This window comes from Tiliqua scincoides, chromosome 4 (genome assembly GCF_035046505.1).
Source record: "Tiliqua scincoides isolate rTilSci1 chromosome 4, rTilSci1.hap2, whole genome shotgun sequence".
In the NCBI taxonomy this organism is placed as follows: domain Eukaryota; kingdom Metazoa; phylum Chordata; class Lepidosauria; order Squamata; family Scincidae; genus Tiliqua; species Tiliqua scincoides.
In genome coordinates, this window is record NC_089824.1 from 188440564 (window position 1) to 188465468 (window position 24905).

Here is a 24905-nt window from a genome sequence, read left to right on the forward strand (position 1 = left end):
GGAAGGCAGATGCTAGACACATCATAGTATAGGGTTGAATCCAAGCCTATCCATGTCCACAAGGCACCTTGGGCTGTTGTCTCATCAGATAAGTGAGAGGGAGTGTTTGCCTGCACTAGCTGGAGAGATGTATAGCAATATCTGAAGCAAACTTGTAAATGGTAATACTGCACATTAACTGAAGCAGGAGAGCATCCCCAAGTAAGTTGCCCCAGTGAGACACAGGGCCAATTCATAGTGACCTAGCAGGCACATGGTGTCGCTTCAGGGCTGTATGATTACAGAATGCATGGGGGTGTGTGTGTGGATATTTCTTTCCCATGGAAATATTCTTTCCTCCAGGTGAGGCAGTGGACAGATGGAAAGAAAGCATGCAGTTGGTTTCCCACATGTGCTTTTTACATTCACCTGGCACCAAAGAAGCAGGAGAAGAAGCCACAGGGAAGCAGTTTCTGCGTCACCACAAAGAGTGTGTGAATTGGGCTTTGGTTTTCCTTAGTTTTGTTTTGAGTATGGTCAGCCCATCATCTGAATCAAAGGGGAGAAGAGAGGAAGTTCCATTAGATTGGTCTGGTTGGACAGACAGGGGAGAGGACCATTATAGGATCAATGGGGGGGCCGCCTGCTATCTACAAAGGCTATATGTTTGTATGTATGGGTGCAAAAACTAAACATTTGCCAAAAACAATAGTTTAACAGTGCAGAACAATGAAGGGGAAGGGATGGGCCAATGGCCAGGAAGAGAGAAAGTGTATGAGCCAGCTCTTGCCAAAGACATCACCCCCTACCCATCCTTTGTCCTTATTTGCTGATGCAGGGTTACTGTGTCGTGTTTTGTTTTGTAATCTTGTTTAACTCTGGATATTTTCAGTCTTCTTATCACACTGCACAGGCCTTTTGGAAACCTTGGTAAGCTTTAGGACTCACTGACATTTTGGAATAGCTCAGCACAATAATACGGAACATTGACTTGCTTATAATCAGATTTGCGTTTGCTGTCTCTTATTTTCAAGGGATATGGATATTACAGATAGAAGGGAACACTGTGGCTGTCCCAAAAAGTGGCATCTCAGCATCTCACTTTGATAGCTTAAAAAGGCCTCGCTAGCTTAAAAAGTCACATAGAAAGGTTCAAGATCCTCATCCAAAAGGCAGATGATTCCTGAATTCTCAACTATTTGTGCTGCTGATTCATCAGTATGTCATTATTTGATGACTCAGTAATAACCTGTGAATGGCTGAACTGTATTGATTTGTGATGACGTCTGATGATACAAAAGCCTATGAGTTTGTTTCACACATATAAGTCAACACAAGTGGATGGGCCATAGTTCAGGATTAGAGTGCATGATTTGTATACCTAAGGTCCCTGATACAAACCTTGGCATCCCCAGGTAGGGCTGGGAGAGATCCTTCTTGAAATGCTGGACATCCAGTGGGCTGCTTCAAATGTTCATTTGAAGTCATATTTATTGAATTATGAACAAGCATGATGTAAATTCAGCCTTAAGGTTGCTAGATTACCAAAGGCTGCCAGAACTGGCTGCCTTGTTGAGACATTTGGTCATTGTGTGTGTGTGTGTGTGTGTGTGTGTACATATATATGTATATTTTTTCTAATTTCAGGATTGGAACTCAAAACAAATTTATTTTATTTATAAAATGAAATAAATTCATTTGTAAAATAAAATAATAAACTATTTATATAAATCACTTTTCCACATCAGTCCACAAAGCAAACAATGTCCTTTAGCTTCTCTGGTTTAAAGATAAGTACACTGTTTTCCAGTGACTGGAAGACTCAACATTCTCTCAAGGTTTGATTCAGATAACAGTGATGACCTTTCTATTAGAAGGGTGAGGGTTATGGTGTGGAGACAACGGCATAAAGAGGCTATGCCTTGTTGAACAGGACAAGAAGATGCATGTCTGATCAGTGGCGGACCTTCCATTCATTTCATGGGGCAAATGGCCCAGGCACGGAGTCTCACACACCTTTAGGACCCTGCGGAAACCTTTCTGAGGCTCCCAATGGGGTCGGAAACTGTGCTTCCAGTTTTCCAGAAGCACAGTTTAAAGTATTGGGGAAGCCTCAGGAAGCTTCTCCGGTGCAGCCTGGGGTCGCACAAGGCTTTTAAGCTTCAGGTAGGTGGATGGGGTGGATTTGAGTGCGGGAGGGGCAGCAACATCTCGTGGGAGACACCATCGCAGACCTTTGCCTCGGGGCGCAGGGCTGGGAAGGTCCGCCACTGTGTCTGATGCCAAAATAGATGTGAGGGTGGCAGCTCTGTGTGTTTAAGGACAAAGCTGTCCCAGTTAGAAAGAAGGGAAGATTCAGTTTTAAGACCAAAAGACGTGTGCCAATGAGTAGAAATGAACACTTTACCCATCGACAGAGTAAATTTGTGCCAGACAGGGAAAATGCCCCCAAAGAAGTAGTTCCCACCAGCACCAGCAACCACCACCCATTCCTGAACTCTGCAGTAGTTTGAGGGAAAGCTCCTTTTCACATATTAGCTCTTTCTTATTATCCTGGTGGCATGGAAGATAAGTGTCAGGACTTGAAGCAGAGTTTCAAATTTCCCTTCATCCACAAGGCTGATTTGGTTGCCTTGGCCAGTTTTGATCTCTCACTCTAAACTACTTCATAAGGTTGTTGTTGACTTGAACACCTTGCAAGAAAGTTGGAATGTAAATGAAACTAATATGGAAGCTGTCCAGTCCTGGACCCAAAGATATAATAACATCAGTTTCATACAAACTTTAGTGCTTTCTACTTCCTACTGATCCAAACTGTATACTTCCCCTTGGTGGGGGTCCTCTTCATTCCTTTTCCTAGCAAATTCAAATAGCATCTATATAATTCCGTTATCCCCAATATACGATTCAGTTCTCAGGAGAGTGAAATCAGACATGTCATTAACCAGCTCTTGACTATGTCTGTCTCCCCTGCCACATTTAGGGGCAGGATGACCCTCAGTAACCCAGCCCACTTGGAGCTAGAATTCTTTTCTAGGAAGTTATGGTTTTGAGGGTGGCAGAAACAATATAGGAAACCTGATTCAGCCTCAGGGGCATGACATAGGGCAGTGTTTCTCAAACTGTGGGACCCACTAGGTGGGTTGCAAGCCAATTTCAGGTGGGTCTCCATTCATTTCAATATTTTATTTTTAATATATTAGACTTGATGCTACCATGGCATGTGACTGCATTGAGGAAATGTCACAGATCTGAACTTTTAACAGGCTACTCTGTATAGGCTCTTAGCAATGATAGTCAATGGGACTTACTCTGGGGTTAGTGTGGGTAGGATTGCAGCCAAGGATTGTTAAAAAATTTCCTGCTTGATGATGTCACTTCTGGTCATGACACCACTTCCGGTGGGTCCTGACAGATTCTCATTCTGAAAAGTGGATCCCGGTGCTAAATGTTTAAGAACCACTGACATAAGGCATTCTGGGTTCTTTTTCCAAGGACCACTGTTTGAAACAGTGTTGCCTGATGACGCTCTGGTAATTGGCAAGAAGAGAGATGAAGCACCTGCATGAGATTACGTAAATTAAACATACCCTAAATTACTTTATTTGCATGATTAGCACACAGATTTGCATTTCATGCAAATTGTGCTACTTGGGTCACCAACTCTAAGTAGGCTGAGGCTGGAAGCCGATAATAGTCTTTAAGAGAGAGTTTGGAAGGTAGCTGATAGAGGTGGCACTATCAGCTGCCCATGGGACATACACTCATTCTTTTGTCCCACTGCTGCCTCCAGTACTAAAACTTACAAAATTTATTAACCATGCAAGCAACCATGAAATGAAGGCAACCACCATGCACAGCAATGTCTCTTTTGTGCAATCGTCACTTCTCTTTTAAGAGTAAATGAAATCCCAAACCCAGGTTCAGGCTACAAGGGACAGTACTATTTTATATTGTTTTAAAACAGTACTGTCCATTGTAACCTGAACCTGGGTTTGGGATTTATTTGCTGACGGTATTTTTGTGATTTTGAGGGTGCCATTTGTTCCTGCTCTGATCTGTACAGTATCTCTCTCCAGGTTTCTTTATGCCAAAACTGGAAAGGGTATTTCAAAACTGTTTTCTTTCCACAGCACAGTCCCATGGCACCCTCTGGCAGTCATTTTTCTCCAACCAGAAATGCAGTTTTGGATCTGCTCCTTGGCTTCCTTTCAGACAATAAGACCCCCTGAAGCTGCCCTGCAGGGATGACAGGATTTAGCCAGAGAGGTCAGGGAGCTTACATTTCCTGCTGTTTACATCCTAGACATGCAGGAAAACAAGTTCCTGGTGGGTTCCTGACTGATGCTCCAACTCCTTCATCTCCAATCTCTTTGAATTTAGAATTGTGCTTGTGCTTGGTTAGCAGCACAGCATCCATACAGGAACATCATGCACATCCATGAGAGGGTCTCCTTCAGTACATGAAGTAGCTACTTGTATAGTAGCTAAAGAACATCTCCATTCATAAGCCTTTCATAACCTTTAAAGCTACATAAGAACTCTATATGTATGTATATATGAGAACTGTAGGCTACAGAAATACCTCCCAATGCCCTTTAGCTCTTTATCTGAACATAAAGCCCTGCTACATAGGTTAAGGAAGGGCTAGAGACTCCTCCTATCCAGCTTGGAGTTGAAAACAGAAAATCAGCCTGAGGACTATCTTAACTGCAGCTTTTCAATGGTTCAACAGAGAGGGGGGGCCATAAGTTGGTCATTGCAGTTGCGCGATCTCTCTCTCTCTCTCTCTCATTCACTGTCTCTCAGGAGAAGGCTCACAACTGCTGGAGCCAGCAGCTGCTCACCAGCTGTGTTCTACAAGCTGCAAAATACCAAGCAAAGGCCATCCAGCTTTGGGTGGCTTTACTCAGCTTCCGTCTTCATTTACATCAAACAAAAACCAGCTGGAGTCAGTAATTTCTCTTCCTCCCATTCTTTGTGATGGTTGCGTTTATTTGGTATGGGTTAGCTGTTGAAAGGCTGATAGCCCCCCCACATTGTTCTCCTTTCCATTTTGACGGGTTTCCCAATTCTGTTCTATTCTTCTGCCTGGAAGAACTCAAGCAAAGGGTAGTCTCCAAAAGAATCCAAAACAAAACAGACACAGATTGGGAAGGAAAGTCAGGTAGACAAACAAACTTATTCTTTTTTGCTGTGCTGGTGTCCCAGATGCAGCATCATGTCTGAATTAAAAAAGGGAAAAGGAAGCGAAAGTTTTATTGGTTTTAGAAAGGTTTATTGGTCAATTTCTCTTTCATCAAAAAGCTAGGAGACCAAAATATGTTCACTTTGTCAAGGCAAAGGATGCATTTACTTACACATGTAATATAATTTAAAGTATAATGCTAAGGAGAGAGGGATTGTCACTCCCGGATTGGCCTTTTCAGTCACACTAGACGCTGTGCCAGAACCACCTTTCAGAGCGCGATACCATAGTCTTTCGAGACTGAAGGTTGCCAATATATATATAAAGTATAATGTCATATAATTTACTTATACATGTAATATATTTATATACGTATATCATCAATATCGGAGCTGACCTGACAGTGCCACTGACGCTGCTGATGGCTGCCCCTATTGCCTTCCTCTCCATTCAACTGTTGTAGTGCATGAATTTCCATCTGACTGTCTGCATACAAGGCCAGTGGTCCTTGTTTTTGTTTCCTGATGCCGAAGAGATTAAAGGGGCGTGTTGGCTAGCACCACAGGAGATAGCATCCAGCACAAGTTGATCACACCTGGTGCCACCCCTCCCACTTCCTACAAACCCCTGGCCCTGCCCCCCAACTCCATTATGATCTTCCCACTCCCCACCTTAACGGCATCACTGAAGCTCCTCTTTGCTGCCACCATGCATGGGTCCTCCACACCATCTGCGGCAGTGGCCCAGAAGAGCACAACTCCACGCACTTCTGGATCGCCTCTTACAACACCATAAAGCATGTACTGCTGCCAGAATACTAGTTGTGTTGGCTGTAGCACCCAATAGGATTGGGCTGTTAAGTAATATTAAAAATCAGCATTAAACAGAACTATCAGTGCAATCCTGTAATCACAACTGAACAGTAAGTACAAAATATGTAATGAGCAAGCAGAAGAACAACTAAAAAGCTAAGATTAGAACGAATATCAGTAAATATATTGTGCAGCAGGCAGTAGTCCTCCTATGGCATTCACACTGCTACGGGCCCCTTTTGGTTGCTGCGCAGCAGCTCAGCAGCATTTTGGGATGCTGTGTTGATGTCATATGTCATTGCCTGAGTTCTGGGAATGCGGAGCTTCAAACTGTGCAACTTAAAGAGAACAGCAGCTGCAGGATGACTGCAGTGGCTGCTGGTGTGGGAGCAGCTGGCAGGGCACTCAGGGCTAGTCCACCCATGACTGAGGCATTTGCCTCAGGCAGAAGACTGATAGGGGTCACTCACTTCCATTGCTCTCCCTCCTTCTCCTCCTCCTCCCACTCACTGGAGTGGAAAAGGAAAGGGGGGGCAGAGAAGAAGAGGAAGTGTAGAGGAGAGGAGAGTGGTCTCTGATGCTTTAGCCATAGCCCATCCCTGTCATCTCCTCCACACTTCCTGTTCTGCTCTGTCCTTCCTTTTCCAATCCAGGGAGTGGGAAGAGTTGAGGCTGGTACGTTACCAGGAAAGGGAGGGCAGCACTGCATATGCCATCTCAGGAGGTCCCCAGGAGGTCTTGAGCTGACCATGAGGGCAGCAGAGCCAGCTGGGAGAGTTGCTTTAGGGTGCTCTTATTCTCGTCACACTAGTTAACGCTCTATCTGGTTTTGCCCCAAATCCTATTTGTTTAAAGAGCTAAGGCGAGAGTTGTCCAAAAATTGCAGATGCCTGTGAGACATCTGAATAAAAAGAGATCATTGCAGGAGCTCATTCATTATCTCTGACGCATGCTAGAAGGATGCATCTTCTGAATAAATTAGCCCTGTGAAGTTTCTTGAGCTCCTTAAAATGCTGGCTCTGCATATACAAGAGCAGAGAAGGATTGTCGTTTCTCTGCCACCTGCAACCAAAGCACATTTTCCTCTCTTGAGTAGATGGCACTTCTCTGCTGTTGCTCTGCATGTCTGAGCTTCTTGTGTCAAGATTAAAGCAAGGATAGAAATAAGCAGGCCATTGGCTATCAACATCGCCGCCTGAGAGCAGCAGATAAGGTATGTGCTACAACCAGCCTGCTCCCTCTCACAAACACACCATGAAAGGGCATTCTATAGCAGCCAAGGCATTGTGAGTAGGACCACTCCATTTGATGTCTGGGGGCTTTGACAGCAAGTGGTGGAGCTAAAAGCAAAGCAGCAAATGCACTCGAGAATTGGGGCTTCCCCCTGACCATTCATTAGCTCAGTGCCCAATGTCGATAGCTGCTAGCGCAGATAGACCAGTGGGATCATGGTGACTAGCACAACAGCACTCCCACCACCCCCTGTGCTAAACAGCAGTGCTTGTTTGCCTTGCCCTTTGTCTTTACCACATACTGTTTGGCAGTACTACCGATTGGGGAAGTAGCTGCCAGGAATCACCCTGTTGCTTGAGCACCTGCAGCCCCTTACCCATAAAATGATCTCCATCCACCATCTGGCTGGTGTGATGTCTATATCCATCTCTGCAGACAATGGGGTATCATTTCCATATTGTACTTGATTAAAGATCATCATGTACAGGGGGGAAAAAAATCATATATTGTACTCTGTGTTCATGCGTGCACATCCACCCCCACCCCACTGTAAAAACACCCTCCTGTTGAGTCATGGAACACCAAGCAGTGCTCAGCCAGCAAAGCTCCAGAAGCCAGCTAGTCACCAATGCCTTTGGCTGTGCAGAAACCTGTTTGAGTATGAGTCACAGTCCCTTGGGCTATCGCTCAGCGGGGCTCAGTAGCTTCAGCAACCAGACACACAGGAAAAGCATCAATCGCCTTTGCTGCCAGAATACCTTCTGTGCCAGGAGCAGCTAAGTAAGCATGAAGGCAGGCTACTACAGGTGGCGCTTGCTTCTTTGTGGCTGATAAGCAGACCAAAGGAGCCAATGCGACACTGCTTGTCCTTTGCGTGACCTAATCAGACAGCAGAGTCTGTTGTGGAAAATGCCCTTCATACTCCTAAACCTGGTCATAGACACGATCATGCTTTTAAGTCTCCATGGCTGTAGCAAAGGCTGGGGACCATCTGTCTCTCTTCCTGGGAGAATCAGCCACTTCTGGCTGCTGCACAGTCTCACAGTAAGCTCTTAGCACATAAGCCGTATGCACAGGGGCAGACAATGGGTGCGTCCCTGCCGCTGCATTGGGCTTGCTACTTCCTTTATGCTGTCAATCAAGGCTCCTGCAAGGCTTCAACAAATCAACATGTTTGGGCGACGCTTCTGCAGAAGGGTGGTGATGCGCCCAGAGGAGAATGTCTCAGCATAAATTTCTGCAATGCTGTTCACACATTTCAGAGTCTGATCACAGCTGGGACCTTGGTGTGCTGCTGCTGCTGCCTTCCCGCCTGGATTGCAGGAGCCTGTGCCAGCGGCCCTTCCTGGTACTTCTCCACTGGTTCCCAGCCACCAGCTGAGGCACAGGGGCACAGTATGCGATGTTCCTTACCTGCCCTCTCCCTCTCACTGCTACATTTCTGGAGATCTGGTTGAGGGAGCCCACTGCTGCCCATTTCCACTAACCACTCCTCCTGCCCCCATTCATCTCTTGATGCTTGTCACAGCAGCAGAGAAGTGCTAACTATGATGCCTAGTTTAAAAACCCTGTATGCAACTTGCTGACAATGCCTTGACTGCAGGTTTGTACATTCTGGGATTTATTGGGGGGGATGGACACAAGAGCAGGCAAGACCACATTCTCTAATCTTTTAATCTTAGAAAGGATTATTCCCCATTGAGAATCAGTCTCTCCCCAGTATCAGGAATCGAGCATTTCAAAACCAGGTCTCTAGCATGATCCTGTTATGCAGGGGGGAGGGAAGCCAGGCTTTTTGTTCTAGACTCCATCCTTTAGGGCAGCATTTCTCAATGTGTGCTCCTCGGAGCCTTAGGGGCTCCCTAAGACTCCTTCAGGGCACACACACTGAGAAAGCACGCACTGAGAAATGCTTGTTTAGGAAATTAAAAAAAAATTCAGTAAAATGCTTGTTTCCATCCCACATAACCTCTCACAAAAGCTCTTGGGGATCCGCAATAATTTTTAGGACTGTAAAGGGCTCTGGAGACCAAATGGTTTGAGAAATGTTGGTTTTTAAGAGCGTACTACTGTTTTGGGGGATAGGGCCAGCCGTAGGAGCTGTGAGACCCAATGAAAAACATTTTTGCAGGAAGGGCACTTCTAAGGGGAGGGCCCTGCTCACCAGGATGCATGGCAATGGCACTGACAAGGCACCCAGCAGTGGTGTCACCGCCTACTGCTCTCAGGGAGGGGGTGATTTCAAGCCAATCGGACCCATGAGTAGGTCGGAGTGAGGGATGTCTAGTGGCAATGTTTGCTTGCAACACACTCCTCATGATGCCTTAGCATGGAAGATTCCATGCCATCGCATCAGCTACAGAGCGAGGTGTTGGCTGCGGCTGTGGGCACTCTGCTCACTGCCCCCCATGTAGGGACTCTCTAGGCCAGTGATTTTCAACCTTTTTCATCTCATGGCACATTGGCAAGGCACTAAAATGGTCAAGGCACACCATCAGTTTTTGGACAATTGACAAGGCACACTGTGCTGTCACATCCCCCAATGGACCTACTAATAAATGACCCTCTCCCAAATTTCCACAGCACACCTGGGGACCAGTCGCGGCACACCAGTGTGGCATGGCACAGTGGTTGAAAATGGTTGCACAGGGCCCAATTTGGCCAAATGTTCCTTGTTGGGAACATCCTATCTTCCAGAGGGAGCAGAGTAGGGACCCCTCATATTGGTGGCCTTTGTACAGTAAAAGAGTTGAAAAAGAAGCTAAATAGAAAAAGAAACTTCTGAGCCCGGCTTCTTTGCCATGATAAATGTGTTTGCATTACACAAAGCAACTCATACCTCGCACTAGGGGCAAGGAATCGCTTTGCACCCCAAGAACGATACAATAGAATTTAATAGGTCCAAAGCCAACAGCGTTGTGTAGAGTCATTCAATTAGATATCTAGGAACTAGAGGGAGAAATAGGAATGGATGACCCTACCACATGCTTCTAGCTGTCTTCCTGCAAGGCAGAGAGAATATTTATCATATGGATACCAGCTGAGCACTTAATTATTCCTTTGCTGCTACTGCCAAAAGCACAGCCGAGGCACCCAGATGACAAACAGCTTCTCTAACTCTTTCTCATTGGTTCATACAACAATGCATCTTCATCTTTCTGGGCCCAGCTTCCAGCAGTGCAGACCCAACACAGCTGTGTGCCTATAGGTCATTCAGCAGCCACCCAGTACCAACGCCAACACTCACAGAATCAAACAACACGCTACACAATTGAGGTGAACATGCTTGAGTTTAAATGGCAGCCAGGGGGAGGGAGACATCAGCAGCATGACCACAGTGCAAGGGAGGGGCTTTCACCCTTTGTTCCTGCCACAGCTGCTAAAACTGGATCAGTCCCCCCTCCAGTGGCTACCATTTCCTCTGAGAGTGAAGCTCCCTATGATGCCAATGGGGTCTTCCCGCTTAAAGAAAACAGCAGCCCCCAGAGGCCCAATCAGGATTGGGATCATGACAGGGATAAAAGGTTAAAGCCTCCACATGCCCCACACTACATGTCCAATCTCAATTCCAATTTGATCTCCTGTGGCTACTACTTTAGTTGTAGAAATCAAGCATGTCAGCTACAAACATGTTTGTAAAATGTAGTTGGACCTTCAGAGCTCATGTTGGAAGAAAGATAACAGATCTTCTTCCAGAGACTGGAAAGTGAGATAACAGAAGTAATACTGCACATGTTGCTCACACACATATATCCCTCTATGTACACAGTATCCCTCTACACAGTACCAGCAAAACCCTGTAAAAAAGAGAGGCCAGCAGGACAAAAGAGATGTCTGCATGGGAAATAATTCCACTTTTGACTCCCTTCATCTCAAAGCCTGGCAGCTGAGAAGACTGGTGGGAGGATGGCTGCAAATGTGAAGGGCAGCCCAATCCTATCCTGTGCTAGGCCAGCTGGCCTGCAGTGTATCCAGCGCAGGGTTGGGGTATGCTGAGGTGCAACTCTGGGCAAGGGGAACTGACTCCCCTTCCCCCAGGTAAAACAGCAGTGGCCCAAATGGGGCTACTAGGATCTGTGTCCCTAAAGAGGTGGTGCAATCCAAGCAACCTGGCACTAGGCTGGGCTGCCTGGAAAAGGAGTTAGGATCCATCCTAAGTGCTTGATCCTGGCTCCACCCCCTCCTGGACCCAGTTCACCCACAGACCCACCCGCCCACCCTTCCACCCCAGAACGCCCCTGCAACACCTCCCCCTGCCTTCCCCAGACTCCCACACCGACGGTCCACCACCAGCACATACTTACCCTCTGCTGGTGCTGCAGGGGCTACATTCAGTCTCTGGAGGCCAGTGCAATTCCCCTGCGCTGGACTCCCACCTCTCCCGGTGGCACAGAAGCACTTCACAGCACTTTTGTGACACCAGGAGGCCGGCACAGGGGACTTGCGCCAGCCTAGGACACTCTTTGGATTTGACCCTAAGATACATATCCATTCTATCTGAGCTACAGAGTCCATTTGTTCCTCATGTATATCTATACACACTGCTCAAGTGAAGTATCCTGACACTGAACATCACCTGATACAGGCTTGCCTTTCCTGAATACCAGGACACAGTCCACTAAGAAGTTCTCTTATGGAAGCCCCATTGGAACAAATCAGAGCTATGATAGGACCCAGCAGATTGGGTCCTCAGTGACCAGAAGGAAAAGGTTTATTTTTCAAGTGGTCTTTTTTCACTTATAGTCTTTAGCTTGGTACGGACCGCAGAGTGACAGCTATTTAAGGAGGGTCTGTGAGCATTTCTTCTGCTCCCAACCAGCATCCATGAAAGGTCCTCTCTGGAATGGCCTCTTTCATTGAGATCTCAGATGCCCCAAGATTAAAGGTCTTCCTTCTGGGTCCAGTGTCCATGCCCATTTGAATCACCAGGCTGCTTCTGCAATCCTTCTAGCCCAGGCCATTAAGCTGCTTTCCCTTTCACAGGATGTTAATTTCTCTCTCATTCCTGGAGAGGGAAATTGCAAAAATCCCAAGTGTGCCTCAGGCTCACCACAACCCAAATGCAATTTTTAGCAACTTTACTTTTCTATTTTAGTGTGAGATTGGATGGTGTTAAAGCAAAGTGCTAACTGTGTGGGTGGAAGCACAGTGCAGCTAACCACTTTCCACTCCGCAGCCACCTGGTTCAGTGTGCAGCCCCTCAGTCTCCGACCCCCCATAGTCAGCAACTCTCTTGCCAGTCACAGAGGATGCTGCTCACATCCCACCCTAAGACAAGCCAACGGTCAGCCATTTTGCATCTGTGGGACCTTTAAGCACAGGCTGAGATGCCTCTCCTTGTTATGTTGATGCAAAGTGCACAGGCTAGGATTAAGTTAATGTACAAATTCAGCACAGTTATTTTAGTTTATCTGAATGCAAATAATTAATAATCATGTGGTTTGTGAAGCACCTAAAGAAGCAGGTGCTGTACAATCAATATAAAGAACTTCCAGCCACCAAGATTCCATTGCTACCAACACTGGTGCTTCACCACTGCAGGCTCCATATTGGCAACCACAGAAATAAGATGGGTCACAGAGGAAGGCAACTCATAAGAATGTATGGAGAGCCCTACTTCAGCAGATCAAAGGCCCATCTAGTCTAGCGTCCCATTTGCTACATAGCCAATCAGATGCCTCTGGGGAGCCCTTTGTAGACAAAGCCACTCTTGCTTCTTAGCAAGTCATATGCTCAGAGTACTGGCATACCGGGGAGGTTGGGGGGCAAATGCCCAGGGTGGAACCGGGGGGGGGGGGAGCGGCCATGACCCTTCTCCCAGTTGCTTTTTTTTCTTTTTTCAGATCCATTTTCAGAACTGTTTTTGAAGCCTCCCTAGTCTCCAAACCGAAAAATGGCACTTCAGCCAGGTTTGAAATTATTCAGAGTCCAATCCTATCAAATTTTCCAGTGTGGGTGCAGCCGTGCAAATGGGGTATGCACTGTGTCCTATGGTGGGGACGCAGTCACAGATGCCTCCTCAATGTAAGGGAATGTTTGTTCCCTTTCCTCGGGGCTGCATTGCGGCTGCACCAGTGCTGGAAAGTTGGATAGGATTGGGCCCTCAGAGACATACTGCCTCTGAACCTGGAGGTAGTGCATGACTTGTAGCCACTGCTAGACTTGCCCCCCATGAACTCATCTAATCCTTTGTTTAAATCCATCCAAGCTAGTGGCGATCACCACATCTTGTAATAGTGAAGTTCACTGATTAATTGTGCACTTCACAAAAGAAGAACCTCCTTTTATCTGTCTAAAATCTGCCAATCTGTTTCTCCAGTCATACAGAATTATGTCATTCAAGCCTCTTAGAGTACCTCAGATGACACAAGATCCTTTTGTTTTCTAGAAGCACATGCCCCAAATAATTTGGAGGCAGTCTTCTTCAACCATACAGGGAGAGGTTGCACTTTTCCAACCTACACACAAAGACAAGTTGTCTTCTCTCTCCCGTGAACCTCCATGAGAAGTTGCTCTGTCCAAGACTCCAGTTCTCTCTGTACTGTTCATAGGCTGCGCTTCCAGGTCAGATATTGCTGAGCTTTCCAGCAATGAATATTTGATTCACCCTCTTTGCTCCCCCCCTCTCCCCCCAATGTAGCTGCAGAGTACTGTATTTTCAAGCATTTCCAATATACCTTGATAGATTTTTCAAAGTTACTGTAGTAATTATCTCCTACCAGCACTACAGTTTTTTCAAAATGTCCTGTACATTCAGAAAAGCTGTAGAGTTAGTTAGAAATAATAACCCTGCATCATAGGATCACACATACTATAAATTTGAGTTGCCAGCTTTATAACTGACTTTGATCCCATGCCTTTAACACTTGAATGGCACGTCGTCCTTTGGCAGAGGAAGCTTTTCCACAGAAAAAAAGACTGGTTAAAAAAGGGGGGTGGCAACTCTCCTGTTAATTACATAGATAAGTTCATACTCTTGTACTCCAAGTTAATTAATGCAGAATAACTGCCACTTCTCAATTCACATAAATACTGTAATTACTATTCATTTGAATCACCATGTACCTATAAACATGCACTGAAAGGATACAGAGGAAATCCAATTTTGTATGCTATTCTTTAAGCTAGTGCATGTGTATATTTGCTACAAGATGAAGAGCAATCGGGGGAGAGATTATTGGAATAAGGAAAACAGTGGTGAGGGGTGATTAAGCCATTTCTGCCCAACAGGGATCAAATATGTACACCTGTGAGCAGGGCAAAAATGGGTTAATCTCCTCCCCAGTGCCACCAATCCAATTTTATGTTGGATTGTCCTCTGCATTGGCTTTTAATTTTTTTTTTTTAAGTGGGAGATTTGTTTCTGCACTTTTGCAAGTGCCTGCTACTATTGGAATGGCAATTGTCCACCATCTGGATATATACACCATGCTACATAGAATGGTTATCCGTTTAAAAGTACCTCTGAGAGGGGCTAAGGTATGTTAAAGGATAGTTGACTCTTAAGAAACCTTGAAGTGCTCCTCCTTCATGTCTCAGTGTCCCCAAAGTCATACTTTCATCATCATTCTCATGTAAAGAGAAACATTCCCTTGACCTGAAACTTCCAGGAACAGGACATAGTTTAAGATTAAGAAAATAATATGTTCTACACTCCAACCCAAGGAAGGAGCAGACCACAAGTTAGACATCTCATCATTCCTTTGGATACTGCAATAAAGCAGTGTTTCTCAAACTGTGGGTCGGGACTCACTAGGTGGGTTGTGAGCCAATTTCAGGTGCACCCCCATTCATTTCAATACTCAATTTTTAATAGACTTGATGCTACCATAATATGTGACTGCATTTGGGGAAATTTTACACATCTGTACTTTTAACAGGCTACTATGCAGGGCTTTTTTGTAATGGAACGCACCGGAATGGCACCTTTTTTTTAGGTGGGGAGGTGCTCCATTGGGCTATAGGAAACTCTCTCCATTGGGCTATAGGAAAGCCTATACAGTAGTTAAAGTGTTCAGAACAAATATATAAGGTCTTCAGCCCAGCTGGTGGCCATCAGTGCCTCAAATATAAAGGTTGGTTGCTAGTTGCCAAAAGGGGGGCCAGTTGAGGCTGCAAAACTCCTCAAAGTTCAGTCCCAGGCAGGCTCTTTTTTTAACTTTTTTTTTTTTAAGTCCCACGTAGGACTTAACCCACAGCCTCCAGCAGGGGGCTCACTCCAGGAGCTTAACTGTGGGTTAAGTTCTAACTGGAACTTAAAAAAAAAAAGGTCAAAAAAGAGCCTGCCTGGGACTGAACTTTGAGGAGTTTTGCAGCCTCAACTGGCCCCCCTTTTGGCAACTAGCAACCAACCTTTATATTTTGCAGCCATGGAGCACCTTCCCACCTTAAAAAAAATAATAAAAAAAAAATTATTCCTCAGTGGGATTTGAACCCCAGGCCTGCGGCTCCACAGATCTATAATTTAACCACTGAGCCACCAGAGGTCTTAGGATCAAAGTGTTTGGAACTAACACTTGAGGCACTGATGGCCACCAGCTGGGCTGAAGACCTTATATATTTGTTCTGAACACTTTAACTACTGTATAGGCTTTCCTATAGCCCAATGGAGAGAGTTTCCTATAGCCCAATGGAGCACCTCCCCACCTAAAAAAAAATGGGGTGATTCACTCCAGCTGTGGCAGGAGTGCTTTTGCTACCAGGGAGCTCACACGGGATGGACGTGTGTGTGTGTGTGTGCGTGTGTGTGCGTGTGCGCGTGCACATGTATAAAAAATGGTTTATAAATAAATAAATAAATAAATAAAAAGTTGTGAGTTCCTGCACCTATTTTTTTACAAAAAAAGCACTGCTACTATGTATATGTTTTCAACAATGATAGTCAGTGGGACTTACTCTTGGGTAAGAGTGGGTAGTATTGCAGCCTAGAATTGTAAAAATTTTCCTGCTTGATGATGTCACTTCTGGTCATGACAGCATTTCCAGTGGGACCTGACAAATTCTCATTCTAAAAAGTGGGTCCCAGTGCTAAAAGTTTGAGACCCACTGCCTTAAAGGATAATATGTATATAATGTATATTTTTAAGTCTGGAATTCCATGCTAGAATGCCCAGCCTTAAAATGTAGGACAGAACAAATGGGGACAAATTCCACAGCCAGAATCAAACCAGCAATAGGAAGGGCCCCAAGACCAGAAGCAGTGGTGCCAGATGATTGCATGAGACATCTGCAATATCAACACAAAACATATGTGGGCTTGAGCAGCGATTCTCAAACGTTTAGCACAGTAGTACTCAAACTTTTCCGGCCAGTGGCTCCCTTGACCCCCGTGGCTGTTGGCCATGACTCCCCATCATGTTCCTGAGGGCTGGAAGTGACAACATTAAACAGGAAGTGACCAGAAATATCAACTATATTAATATTAATTATATTAATGATATCTTTAATTAAATGCAGATCTTAAAAATATATTATTAATACACAGCAATATACATGCTTTATAAATGATCAGCTGCTGATCACTGTTGGAGACAGGATGCTGGAGTAGGTAGATTTTGTCTGGTCTAGGAAGACTCATTTTTTTAAACTTTGTAAGCATACCAATAGAATTGTTTTATCAAATGAACTTTGTGAACAACCAGTCTGACCAACATTACACACACACACACCCCATGGACCCTAATTCAACTAGTCATTTCTCCCATTCTCCTTGGATAGGCTTGAACCCTTTATTAATTAAATTAAATTATATTCTTCAAGCAGCTGGTTGAAAATAGCTGGTTATTTATATGTGTGTATAAGGGTTTGGTTAGGAAGCTGGTTTGTCTCCTATACTAGGAGATGCACAACTCAAGGCTATGCATGTCTACTCAGAAGTAAGTCCCATTAGAGTCAATGGGGCTTACTCCCAGGAAAATGTGGATAGGATTGGGCTGGCAATCACTTCATCAATGGTTGATAAGTATTCCCTTCAAATAGCAAGATTCATCACTTTAAAAATACAGCCTTTCCTCTTCAGTCAAACAACAAGATTAATACATCACTTTAAAAACTATAACCTTTTTCTGCTCCTGGCCAAGTAAAGTGTGTGCTTGTCTCTCCCCTCCCCCTTTGCCAACTGCATGGAAGCAACTTTAAGACCCCTGGTGACTGGTAAAATAGAAAGCATTTTATTTGGGGAGGGGTAGGAAAGCCTGAAGGTTTGGAGATTGAATGGGGGGAGTGGAAGAGGGAGGGGGTTGAGAAGAGAGATTTCACTTTGATGAGAAGCGATCCCAAGCTGGGAACTAGGAACCAACCAGACAAGGATCAAGGAGAGTTTCTTTCTGATGGTCAGCAAGGACAAGGACTGCAAGTTGAGCATGCTCAGTACTTGCCAGATGGGGGCTGGAGTGGAAGAGCTTTGCAAACAACATGCAGCAAACACAGAAGGCGGCAGCCTCGGAGTGGAGGGAGAAGAGGGCGGGGCGGCAGCAGCCACTCTCGCAGCTGATGGAGAGGGAGAGGGAGAGCTGATGGAGACGCGGAGATGGGCAGAAGACGGGCTCGTATTCTGCGCTGCTGTGTGACTATTGCTGCGAGAGGACATCCCACGCCTCCCCTTTCAGTTCCTGGTGCCTCCCTAAAGAGCCGCGCCACACAGTTTGAATAACACTGGTTTAGCACCAGGACCCTGCTTTTTCGAATGGGAATCTGTCAGGGCCCACTGGAAGTGGTCATCATCAGAAGTGACTTCATCAAGCAGGAAAATTTTTAACAATCTAGGTTGCAATCCTACCTACACTTATGCAGGAATAGGTCCCATTTACTATCATTGTTAAAAGCATATACATAGTAGCCTGTTAAAAGTACAGATGTGTAACATTTCCCCCAATGCAGTCACATACCAGGGTAGCATCAAGTGTAATGTATTAAATATAAAATACTGAAATGAATGGGGACGCACCTGAAATTGGCTTGTGACCCACCTGGTGGGTCCCAACCCACAGTTTAAGAAACACTGGGCTAGAGTGTATATTCAAGTTCATGAAGTCTTTCTCCTGAACTCCATCCTGCATTAACAGCATTCACACTCGAAACAGAGGAAGTGTGCATCTAAACATCAGTTGCAGGGTAGTGCCTTTTTCTCCCAGGCTTCTCAGAGGCAATTGGTGAGCCACTATAAGAAAAAGACACTGGCCTGGATAGGCCTTGAGCCTGATCCAGCAGGGTTCTTTGAATGTTCTTCTGTTGACAAATAAGAGGACAATAGCTGAATGCTGCTTTTTAGTATCCTCCATTAGAACAATCTCAGCTGCTCACATTTCTCAATTTTTACAGAAATGATTTGTGCTTTACAAAGCTTTTCATCATAACTACGAGAACTCGTACATTAATGAGAACTATCATTTTGATTAAAAAAAACAGCCCCTGAGACTCTGGGAATCCTGGGAAAGGTACCAGATTCCATAGCGAAACATCCATTTCTTGCGGTGCACTGTGAATTTGGATATACAAATACCTAATCCCACCCTGCTGCCCATGATAACTTTGTGGTTCTTACCGCATAGGGATCTTCACTCTGAGGTAGCGATCCACAGCAATGGCCAACAGTGCCAGGATAGAGCTCTCAGTGAGGATGAGGACAGGACATGCTAACATCAGGCAACTGTAAAAATGTATCCGTGGTCCAACGTTGATGATGATGGCAAGTGGGATTGCAAGAGCCCCGACGGCTACATCTGCAATGGCCAGTGAGACAATAAAGTAGAAAGTGGCATCCCGCAGGGCCTGATTTACTTTGACAGCCCAGATCACCAGGATATTCCCAGGTATAGACACAAGGGCAATCAGCACCTCTATGGTGATATAGACAGCCTGCAAGTCCGAGATGTTATGCAGCATGGTGGTGTGGTGTGCACACACTTCAGGATCCTTCAGCTACCTAAAACCAAAAAAGGATTCACAGGTTTTAAGGAGAGAAGAAGCCACTGAGGTATCTAAATCCAATCAACTTCCCAAATAGCCCAATTCCCCTTTTCTGCACAACAATTTTAACATCAATGCCCAATGGAAAGCTAAATGGGCAGTCGAACGCCCAGAAACGGGTAGACATATAGACGACCCTACACTTAAGGTGCCAGGTTTCAACTGACCTTGCCAGCATTGGAAAACTTTAAATAGAATCCGTACCCTACATGGTGTTTGTCAGGATTCAATATTTAAATGGGGGCTAGTATCTACCCCTCAGTGTGATTGTGGGTTCTCCTACCAAACCATGTACCACACTGTGTCTGGCTGCAAACTGAGAGCGTATAATGGCCCATGGTCTGACTTTTTCTTTGAAGGTAACTCTGCCCTTGAATGGCTGCATGAACTGGACATTGACATTTGATCTAGTCTAACTGATATATAAGTCCATGTATTATATGCCATACGCTAAATAAAATAAATCCCCTTTTCTATATTTGTAAGTCCTGTGGAATACAAGCTTTTCTAGTAATCCTCATTTTTCCCTCAGTAATGTCTGAGGAATGTCAATACTAGGGTATTTGTGTCCTGGGCAATTGTGTCCCAGTCAAATGTGTTCTAGTCATTGCAATTTTCAGGGCTTTTTGCATCTTGGTTCTTTGCATCCCACTATAACTGAGCAACAAACTATAACTGGGCAACAAACCTCATGTTATATATGCTAAGCCTCTTATCTCAACCCAATCCCTAACCTTACCTTTGCATTTTTAAAATAAATGAATACATCAAACACAGTGTTTCCCAAACTGTGGGTTGGGCCCACCAGTGGGTCGCGAGCTGATTTTTGGTGAGTCACAAAAAGTTTCTGAAATATTTAAAAACACACACACACACACACACACACAAAATCTGCAAGCACCTTTGCCTGACTGGCACAAGAAAATTGCAGGAGTGGGTAATACAGATGGAAAGACTGCTCTCGTGGCTGGAATGCTAACCTGTGATATGAGGTCATCTTCATACCCCCAAATTAAAATGTCACATTTTCTGATTGGTAAGAATTTATTTCCAATAAGTAATGTCTCTAGCAGATTTGGCAGCACAGGACCCTGATGATTAATTAATAACACAGGCTTACAAAATTGAGGGTCAGAAAAGTTTTTCCCAAACTTTATGGTGGTTTGATATGAATTTGGGGTGCTGATTCCAAAAATGGCATCCGTTTTGCCCTATCACTTCTAGTTTTAGACATACAGTATAGCCTCATTAGTGAATGATTCAAGCAGCTTCCTCATGAGGAAGCCATGGTGTAGGCTTCCTCATGAAGAAGCTGCTTGAACCATTCACCAAAGAGGCTATGCCCTGTCTCCAAAATTAGACGTGATAGGGCAAAACGGATGCCATTTTTGGAATCAGCACCCCAAATATACCCAGGAATTCGTGTAACATTTAAAGAAGCAAAAAGTGTGTTAGCCAGTGTGATTAATTAATTATTATTAGTAAACAAAAATATTATTTCTTTCTATTTTTGACTAGTAAAACTAGGTGAGTCCCAACAGAGTGTTGTTTTAAAAAGTGGGTTCCAGTGCTAAAAAGTTTGGGAACCACTGATCTAACATAATACATATATTAGGACACAAATGACTGGGATGCAAAAAACCAGGTGCAAATGTCCAGGGATGCCAATGACCAGGAAGCATTTGGCCGGGACACAGTTGTCTAGGATGTAATGGTCCAGTCATTGCAAAACACTACAAATTATTTCTCAGTTCTAGCAAAGGCTCAGTAGTTCTTCCCATGCCACTGGTCAAACCTCTGAATTTGAACTGCCAGCTGTAGTAAGCTGTCTGATGCTGGCCCAGTTGTAGGGCAGAAGGACTGGACAGAAGTCCTTGGTCCAGTTACCAAGGATTTAGTTCAATGGCAGTTGCTCAGTGGGAGGGAGCGGTCTCAGGGTCAATCCCTGATATCTCCAGGTAGTGTTGGGAAAGACCCCTGTCTGAAATGCTGGAGAATCACTGCCAATCCATGTTAGGCAATGCCGAGCTAGGTGGACCAATGAAAGACGGACTCATGATAAGGTAGGTGTCCTTGTGTTCTGAATGAGACTGCTGCACAGAACACAAGAGGAACTGCCCCCTACTCATCCTTCTGTAGGTAGAGTTTAAGATGCAGTTGTTCCCACCTGTCATGCTCAGCAACCAGTTAGCTTTCAAATAACATCCAAAAGAGCAGCTCTGAAAATTGTGGACCAACCTGGTCATACTACAGCCCTGTAAAGTTCTTTAGGAAAGTAGATAATCTCAAATCCATTCATAGCCATGTGATGCTTTCTTAAATGAAAATATCTTGCATCAATTCTGTAGGATTATCTGGCTTTTGCAAACTAAAGATGTTCCAAAACTGGAAAGTGGCCACAGGAACACCTTTCAATATGCCTCCATTATTTACAGGAGGTCACTGTCAGAAGACAGATGAGAAAGTGATCTCTCTAGAGCAGTGTTTCTCAACCAGTGGTACAGGTACCATCAGTGGTACTTGAGGTGGTGTCTGGTGGTACTCGCAGGACCCCTGGACTCCTGCAGCCTGGCAGTGAGACCAGGAATATGATGCAACAAACAGTGGTAGGAGGCCTAACTCAGCGGGCAGAGCTTCAAAACATGCTTTTCCATGCTCATAAAAAGCCCTCCCATCCACTCAAACCATTAGATTACTGGTGTTTGGGTTGTCGCATCTGGCCTCTAAACCCAGAAGTAACTGGTGATGATGTCATCACCAGTTACTTCTGGTGGTACTTCAAATAGGTGGATCACGTGAAGCGGTACAGCAAAACACAAACCTTGAGAAACACTGCTCTAGAGCATGATCTCAGGTCCATATTGAAAACAGACATATGTTTCAACTTATACCTTCCCAGGTAAATCAGGTGTTGCCACTGAAACAGATATACTAAGGATGCTTTTTAAAAAAAATGTTAGTTTATGCAAATGCAGTAGTTTCCTTGCAGTAGTTTCCTTTCCACTGCTTGCAAGCACTTAGCTAGGTAGTATATGTTTCTACATATGTTTTGAGTTCCAGCTGTTCTACAATAAGTACAACCAGTTTCATTGTGAGATTAAAACTCTTGAGAATTTAAAAAAAAAGAAAAGAAATGAAATGGCTGTGGTCAGTTTATTAACACACATCCTTCACAAATCAGTAGTGTACAAGCTATTTCAGAGCAAATTAGTACAGAGAAGTGGACAGAAAAGAATCATCAGAACGTACACTTCTGAGAGAGACAATATTCAGACAATACTCCCTGGTTTGAGAAGGGTGGGTTACGTATACATAAAGAATCCCTGTTTTTGTCTGTGATATGTCGGAGGACTTAAGGAACGTATGGAATCAGCTCTCTTGTCCTGTATGTAAGTATCCAGACACTTCAGCAAGGGAAGGAAGTGTTTTCAAGATGAATTTGGGCACATACAGACCACATATGTTTCTCAGAAGGATTCTTCTAGGACAGCATCACACTGAACAAGCTGGCCCTGACCACCCTAGCTCAGCAGTTCTAAGACACCCAAATACAAGGGCCATGTCAGGCCATGTCACCTTGGAAAGGCTTCTTTGCTGTTGCCACTAGAGAAAGAGGCGGCAACTCATTTGTTACAGTAAAAAGACTGGTCCTGACATTAGATTCATCCTGAAACAAGGACTGCAGGAAAAAGAAAAAAAACAATCTGAAAAAGCAGTCATTTTTCATGGAGAATGGAAGGAATTGACAGGAGTATTTTTATTTGAACAATCTTTCTCTCTCTCCCTCTCTGCCAAATTCATCTATTTGCTGAGATGGCAGGTGAATGAATATCTTCAAATCCTGAAAAATTTGAGTTTTTCCTATCAAAGAGCCGTTTCCTCTTTCTCTACAACCCCATTACATGGTAAAACAATGTATTTATATTCTGTGCCCCAAAAAGCAGATCTCCTTGCTATAGTCTCAGAATCCCCATTTGGTGTTTCTGCATTTTTTCAGGGCTAACCTGTGCAACCTGTTTTTCAGGGCTAACCTGCACATGGATGCTATCTGCAGGAGTCCCAAGGTTGCAGGCCAGTTGTTGCCACTTCAGACACATCACCCTGATTGTGTGGTGCCAGGCATCACGTCCCCATTATAAGAGTCCCTGCTCCTTACCCACACAAAACATGTTGAGCATGACTCTGCATCAAATCTGTCAACCCTCTCACTTGCACTTGGAAGTCAGTTCCATCACACTCAATGGAATTTATTTCCAAGCAAAGTGCTCAGGACTGAGTAGAAATACCAAGCAGATCAATACCATTTAATGGTGCAAATGAGCATTTCACATTTGCCTCAGATTGAAAATAGCTATATTATAGAACAAGTTCTCCGTATCTTCAATGCAGCTAGTTTGCCAGCTCTTAGTCTCTGGTAATTGATCTCCTCCACCATTGTTTGCACTACTTACTGTAAAATACAGCAATATGATATAGACTTGCGTACGTGCATGCATTAAATGATAGGATGAGTGAAAATCTAGGATCCATCAGCCAATTTGATCATGTGATCTAAACAATCACTTCCTTCTTTCTTAGTGAGAAAGTGGAAGACCTTGGAGTCTTCCACATTCCTATGAGTGCATCTTAGCCAATGGAGTGATGTTTCTGCCAGTGATCTTTCAGGGTAACAGCGCAATGCCCTCTTTGCACTTAACCAATAGGGTGAATAACCAGGCTGCTTGTTGTCACTGAATAAAAATAACGTCTAGCTAGATGTGAGGACAAGGGAACTTATACCACCCAAATAAACAATTTTAAAAAAGATTGGCAGACCTGGTTGTGTGTGTGTGTGTGTGTGGGGGGGGGGGTGTTGGATTTGTGAACTTTGTCATAAACCACATAACAAACAATATTCAATAGGCACCCATGTGACACTTGTACAATCACATTTCACGCATCAACCACAACAGCAATCTAGGGAAATACCACATTTCCCTAGCTACACAATATTGTGATTTGAGTGCTTGGAAAATGTGACCCCCCTGCAGTACGAATTCCAAGACAGAGTACCAGAGTGTAAATGCTGGAAACAAACACACAAAAACACCTTGGGGGAAGATATGCAAATGATGTACAACAAATGGGATGCAAATCTAAGATATATTTGTGCAAACAAAACAGTTTTGTTGCAAAGTGGAACTGGTACTGCCTGCAGTTCCCAAGCTCATTTAGGACATTCCACCACAGTTTCTGTTTATTTTTGCATTTCCCAGGGCCTCAAATTGTTTGTGCTCTGGAAAAGCTGAAACAACCCCTCAGAAGTGTGACAAACAGCACTGCAACAGACAGGTGTACAGCTGGGTGTGGTGATGCCATGAAAACTAACTCAGGTCTCTTCCCCCTCCCATCCAGAGCACTTTTGGAATTTTTTTTTTTTCCTCCTTCAGGGAGATCTCCCACTCCCCCTTTTCTGTTCCACTTGCTGTGTGCCGTGACAAAGCTATCAGTGCCGGATCAGGGCACTTAACGCCACCAAGGCAGTCAGGGGAAGCCTTGCCCATTGTTCCCGAGAAAGAATTGTTCCTACACAGTTGGAGGGCCTGACCAAAGCTCAGTCAACAAGCAAGCCGTGCGCCTCTTGAGATGCTACCACACTTCATGAATGTTCCTCTCATGGTTTCCTTCAGTGCTTCCCTCTCAGGTGGGCTCCCTCCATTCTGGGAACATGACAGTGTGGCATGTGG

General features: G+C 44.6%; 1 protein-coding gene across 1 annotated transcript in view; it reads right to left on the reverse strand.

Moving 5' to 3' along the window:
• LOC136649153 (adenosine receptor A1-like) overlaps positions 1-24905 on the reverse strand; it is a 79964-nt gene that overhangs the window by 54505 nt on the left and 554 nt on the right. The window contains exon 2 of the mRNA XM_066625595.1: positions 18755-19135. Within this exon, the coding sequence (XP_066481692.1) occupies positions 18755-19095 (341 nt within the window). The 5' untranslated portion in view covers positions 19096-19135. The remainder of the gene's footprint in view (positions 1-18754; positions 19136-24905) is intronic.